The following is a 6,347-nucleotide window of genomic DNA, read 5'->3' as shown; positions in this document are numbered from 1 at the left end:
GGGCGGGGCGTGGGTAACCGGGTAGGTACCGGCCCGCGACTGGAGGAGGGTTGCGGGTCTAGGAGCTGGTAGGGTCGCCGGCGCCCAGCACGCCCCCCGCCCCCAACGGGAAGCTGAGGCCGGGGGATCGCCAGTCCGGGGTCACCCCGCAGCGTTCGCGTCCGGCCGCACGCCCCGGGCACCCACACATTGGATCGTCTGAGTCTGGTCCGGAGAAAGAACGAACAAACGAAGGAATGTGTGAGGGGCAGCCGGACAGGCCGGCAGGACGGGGCGTGGAGGACGGAGCTCGTGTACCCCAGGACCGTCCCTGCGGGCCCCTCGGCGCGCCTCGGTTTCCTCTTTGGAGCACTCGAGCCCCTGTGTGCGCGTCTGAATACTTCTGAACCAGGAAGTGTCTACAAACCGATGGGGCGTCGTGGCTTAACTGTAGGGTTTTTTTCTTTCCTCTTGGTGCTTAAAATCCTGGTGGCCCTTATACATCCCCGGCATTTGAAAGTCATTTCCTCAACGCCCACCCGGTTTGTGCCAGGCCCTGCTCCCATGTGGCACACTTCCCACCCCCGTTTACAGGGAGCAAGTCGTGCCCAGAGGACTTGCTCACACACTGCAAAGGGTAAACTTAGGGTCGTGTCCTACGTCCCCTCCAGGTCCCAAGGACTAAGCTGGGACGTGCCGGGGTTCGACACACCCGCACTGGATTCTTTGGGCCGCAACCATATGAGAGGCGTTGAGGAGTGTCACCACCTCCGGCAGAGCCCTGGACACAAGAGGACACGCGAGGTTCTGCCACTCTCTCAGAGTCACACAGGGAGAATAGGCAGGGCTGGGGTTTGAACCCAAGCAGTCTGGCCCTAGCCCCACCCCCGCCAACAATCTGAAAACAGATGTTCTGGACTTTTTTTTTAGAGATGAAGGGAGCCAGGTCCAGAGAGGAGCATCCTCCAAGGTCAAGCAGCTGAGAGGTGGACTCAGTGCCCCTTCCTGACGGAGCGGGGGTCGACAGAGAGGCAAGGTGTTGAGGTGGGGGTGACAGTGCCCAGTTCATCTATGGCTCCTCCACCCCTGGACAGACGGTGGGGTTGACATGGTGCCTCTGGGCCGAGTCCCCGGAACCCGGGAACGACTTTCCTTAAGCAGTTCAGCAGACTCCAGCACCACCACCACCCAGCCCCTACACACACTCAGAATAACTCGGCCCACCCCCAGGACATGAGCAGGTTCTGCATGGAAACTAGACCTGGATTTTCCGTCTGCAGTGTGGCAGACAGTGGGAGGCACGTCTCAGCAACCCCCGCTTTCAACCGCACACCCAGGAGCTGGAGAAGGCACATCCTCAAAACACAGCTCCCTCCCTCACCCCTGACTTCCTCCCAGGCGTCCCGAGGAATCAGATTACTCGCCCGCAGGGCTTCCCTCGGTCTGGGCGGGGGAGGGGCTGTCGCCAGGACCTGGTTCAGGTTGGGAGGTGGGGGAGCTCTCGAAGTCCTGGACTCCGGCTGACGCGCTCCTGCCCCAGTAAGTCTCTGCCTCTGCCCATTGGCTCCTCCGGCTGCACTCACACAGGGAGGGGCGGCCCCGTCCGTCCGTCATTCATTCATTCATTCGTCAGTTCACTCATTCAAGCGGCGGAACTACCTGACAAAATACCTGTGTAGGTGCCTGAGTCACACGTCACACGGATGATTTCCGGCATCTTTATTGGTCACTTTCCACATCAGCCTGGCTGCGATCGGGTGACTGACCACCCCTCTCCCGTGGTCTTGACACTTTCAGTCAAGGGTAGGGAGGTGCAGCACGGTACTGGCATGGATGAAATGAGCACCTACTGTGTGCTGGAAGGGGCAGCCTGGGGGTGGGGCTATGGGGTTGGGCCCAAGAGTGGGAAGGAGCAAGAGGCCAGGTGGCTGGACAGAGGGCTGCCCTCCCTTCCCTGCTGACGTGGGCAGGAATGGGATCACATGGTGAGAGCAGCACAGATTCGGGTCAGGGCTGGAATTAGGGCTAGCTGGGAAATCCGCCTTGGGCCGAGGCTGACCCTGAGGACAGAGCCCAAACTGGGAGGCACTTATGTAACTGAGCCCCTAGAGACCTCACCTCCCCTCTTGCCTGGCAGTTGGCTGCTTTGCTGCACCTGAGGGACTAGGGGTTGGCTCCAGTGTTATAACGATGCAGGAAGAGGTGCCTGGGGGTGAGCGGAGAGGCTGGCATAAAGCAGGTGCCCCCCACCCAGTGCACCTCCAGCCCTGCCCCTCTGCACTTCCCTTGGGGCTTAGACATAAGAGACCCGGGTTCGATCCCTGGGTCAGGAAGATCCCCTGGAGAAGGAAACGGCAACCCACTCCTGTATTCGTGCCTGGAAAAGTCGCAAAGAGTAGGACACGACTAAAGTGACTTAGCACTGCAGCACTGTTGCTCCCAGGACTCAGCACGACCACCCAGTCAGGAACTGGGTGACCTCCAGTTCAGCCCCAAGTCCACATCCAGGAGCTCAGGTCCCGGTGACATCGCCCCTCATGCAGGCCCCCTCCCTCCCCTGCTGTATGCTCAGTCTGCTTCTGCTGATCCCCAGCCTGGAGCTTTAGGAGGCAGGACGGACCGACCTGGCGCTCCACTGCTGCTTCAGAACCCAGATGAGTCCATGAGCAACGACTGGCCCAGTAGCCACAGCGAGAGCTCCACAGGATCAACACAGGCCCAGAGAACTGTCTCCACCTGCTCCTCAGAGAGTGAGAGAAAGCAGGGCAGTCACACGCTCCCATGGCACCCCTCCGGGACCCCCACCCCCCACCAAGAAGCACACAGTGCAGACCTGGAAGCACTGGAAAGCCACCAACCCTGGCTCCTCCAGGCAGGTGGTGACTGGTGAAGGAAAGTGGCACGGGCAGCAAGGGAGACTAAGAACCCCCTTTCAAAGATCCCACTACCATCCTGGGTCTCACCCCCTGGGGACAGCCCATGGGAACAGACCTGAGTGCACTTCCCAGGAGCTCACACAGGCCTGGATCTGAGCCCAACACCACAGGAGGGACTGGGGGCAGCGTGCACAGGCAGTACCCCCCCAGACATCTCCATACTCCAGCCACCACTGCCCACCCTCCCAACTTTACTGCCCAGGGACCCACCCACTGGACCCCCAAGATGGAGGGGAGACACAGGCTCCAGAACCTCCTGGCTGGTGGTACAGGAGTGGGCTCTGCCAGATGCTGAGGCAAAGTGACAGCCCAGCACAACCTCAGGGTAACACCGGGGCATCTGCGGTACCAGGAACCTGGGCTTCCTGTCCTCACAGCAGCCCAGGATGAGGGCTGCTGGGTCTAACAAGTGCGTGCACAGGACTCGGGTGAATCTGAATCCCAGGTGAACAAGTCACTTTTAATATAAGTATGTCCCAGACACTGTATGGGCTATACTTACCCTCAAAGATTTGTTTACCTGATTCAAATCTAAGTGGGAGTTCTGTACGTCATCTCAGAACCACAAACCAAGAAAATATGAGCTGTGGGGACAGCCCAGTCCCATTCTAGAGCCCAGGGTCCTGGGCCAAGGAGGACAAGGCCCTAGCCCAGAACTGTCCATGTGTAGCCACCTCGTCCATCCCACCCCCACTCCGGGAGCTGCTTGTGGGCCCAGCCTCTAGTGTGGCCTAACTGATGGCTGGCTCCTTCAACAGAGTGGCTGGGACCAGGGTCGCCTCCTGGCATGTGCTCTGGGAAAGGCTCCCCCAGACTGAGCACCCACCTCCCCTTGTGTGGTTAGAAAGTAGGTCACAAAAGAGCTCCATTCCAGCTGTGAGGAGAAAACGCTGCATGAACTAGAGAACCGTAGCAGCAAAGGTACAGTGGCACTTCTGTCTGTGAGAAGCCCATCCTAGAGGCCAGTGCAGGCATCTCCTAGCACTGGGATAGAGCAGGGAACCTGGGTGCAGGCAGTGATTCTGCCTGCGGGTCTGGGATAGACACCAGTGGACCTGCAGATGGGCAGGCAGGGCCAGCTCAACATCAAGATGCCTAAAGCAGGGGCTTCCCTGGTGGCTCAGTGGTAAAGAATTGGCCTGCCAATGCAGGGGACACTACTGAAGCCCATGTGCTACCGAAAGCCCGTGCAGCAACGAAGACACAACACAGCCAAAAACTGATTAACCAGTAAGAAATATACAACGTGTGTGTCAAAGGTGGGCCAGGCAGTAGCCAGTGGCAGCAGCAGGAGGGCGAGGGAGCAAGCAGCACAGGGAGGACAGGACAATGCACAGTCTGAGGACAACCTGGGCTCTGCCAAGTAAGTGGGGACCCAGAAGCAGAGCCCAGAAGGGGCAGCAAAAATGACTGACAAGCCAGCCGGGAAGCCCCATCCCCACCCTCCACCTCCCCATCAGGGTTGAAATGCACGGACCCTCAGGTCCTAGGAGCTCCACAGAGGATAGACACCAGGCACACCACATCCAAACGTAAAGAGAAAATCACAGTCGGAAAGAAAAAGATGTCGTGTTTGGGAAACGCAAGTGAGAATGACAAACTTCTCATAACAAGACGAGCCAGGAATAAATGGGACATCAAGGATGCCATGAGAAGAAAAAGCCAACCTGAAACGTTACCATTGTTCCGGCACAAAGACATTTCCAACTCTTATACCAAGTTAAAAAAAAATAAGTGCTTGAGAAACAAAGGCAGGGTAAGGACTCTCAGCCATCAAAAGCCAAGAGAAACCGGTGCAGTCTCCCTGTCCAGCCCATCCATCTGCAGTCTCCCAGCCCGTCTGCCGCCTGGCACCCCCACCTCTCACCCGCTCCCACAGGCAGGTCCATCCCCATCAGGTGCCAGCTCAGAATTGCCTCCACTTACCTGACAGCCTCCCTTGCACCATCATCGAGACACAGAGCTTGCTCCCCACAACCCCCAGGCCCCCAGGTCCCTGAAGCCAGACCAGCATGGGGTCCACCAAATGACTGGCACCTCCTGCCACCCACCCGCCTGATCCACCACAAGGCACCCACAGGGCTTCAAACCAAGTTTAATAAATAAAACAGCAAGGGGGTCAAGGCAGTGTCACTTCACAGTGTGGTCCTTGGTGGGGCAAGGGAAGGTCGAGTCCAGCCCTGTGGATGGCTCGAGCCAAAGCCCCCCTGGTGACACGGGGTGGGAGCGCTGCCCTGCCCCTGGAGGACCCCACTCCCATTTGTAAACAGAAACATAAATAAAACAAGGCGGCTAGAGAGAAGAAGGTCCAGGACCCCAGCAGTCCCGCTGGGACCTCAACAAAAACACAACCTCCTTGGTCAGGGAAATAGGCTGGAGCCGGGCCCCCGGTGCAGCTCGGAAAGGGCCTCAGTGCCGAGGGGTGTGAGTCCCGTGTCCTCAGACCCACACCCAAGGCAGCCAAGGACCCAGGGGGTGGGGGTGGGGTGCGTAAAGTGCAGCTTTTCCTGAAGTGGAGAGCGGGCGGACAGCAGGGCAGGGCCAGCGTCGAGGTATATGGCTCTGCGCCCCACGGGGTTTGGCACCGAGTAGCAGCTGCCCCAAGCCTGGGCCAGGGCGGCCCATAGTCCAGCCGGGCGCAAGAGACGAGTGAGCAGAGTGCTGAGGGTGCCCGGCGGAGGCTGCTGGTGGTGCGGCATCCGGCCTGTCTCCCCTGTCCCTGGCAGGGCCTCTGCTGCTGGACAGGCCGGCCCTCCAGGCCCGGCCGGCTGATGGATCCCAGGGTGGGCGTGGAGCCTGGGTCACGTGGTGTGTGGCATGGGAGGGCCCCGCTCACCCTGGTCCTCGAAGAGTTCTGAGCAGAAAAGACGTCACCCAAGGCCCACAAAAAAAGGAGGGGTCAGGAAGACTGACAGGCAGGCCTCGCAGTGGCCCCAAGTCCAGTCCAGCTACACGCCCGCCTGTGGCCAGGGATCAACAGGTCATCACATTACAGCTGCAGGGGAGAGCGGGAGAGATGGGAGACATCAGTGCAGCCCCCAAGCACTGGGCCCACCCTACCTCCCGGAGACCCACCCCCACTGCCGACAGCCCCTCCCAAGGCAGCAAGGCCTGGCACCCGGGGAGGGCTGGCGGCTCGCAGGGCCAGGAGCAGCCTGGCACTGGCCCCGTGTGTACCTTTTTGGATTTTGAACCGTACGAATGTATTACCTAGTCAGAAAGATAAATAAGCCAAATTTAAAGTAGAGAATAAAGCTAAAGAAACCAACAGCCTGCTCGGGGGCCACGCCTCCCTCGGGCCCTGGGGCAGCCCCTCCCGCTGGCCTCAGCGTGGCCTGAGGTGGGGGCACAGCAGATGGGGGGTCTGGGGGGCCACACTCACTGTGACAGGGGCTCCGAGTGCAGCCCAGAGGCCGGGCATGCAGGGTGGGA

General features: G+C 59.7%; 1 protein-coding gene across 1 annotated transcript in view; it reads right to left on the bottom strand.

The window, feature by feature from the left end:
* Positions 1–4,990: 4,990 nt before the first annotated feature.
* The window catches only part of MIER2 (mesoderm induction early response 1, family member 2), a gene marked incomplete at its 5' end in the record, with an annotated part of 15,540 nt that continues 14,183 nt past the window's right edge, over positions 4,991–6,347 (bottom strand). The window contains 2 exons of the mRNA XM_010844657.1: positions 4,991–5,910; positions 6,298–6,347. Of these exons, the coding sequence (XP_010842959.1) occupies positions 5,889–5,910; positions 6,298–6,347 (72 nt within the window). The remainder of the gene's footprint in view (positions 5,911–6,297) is intronic.

Source organism: Bison bison, unplaced genomic scaffold (assembly GCF_000754665.1).
Source record: "Bison bison bison isolate TAMUID 2011002044 unplaced genomic scaffold, Bison_UMD1.0 scf7180017864203, whole genome shotgun sequence".
Lineage (NCBI taxonomy): Eukaryota > Metazoa > Chordata > Mammalia > Artiodactyla > Bovidae > Bison > Bison bison.
This window is presented reverse-complemented; position numbering and strand designations above follow the sequence as displayed.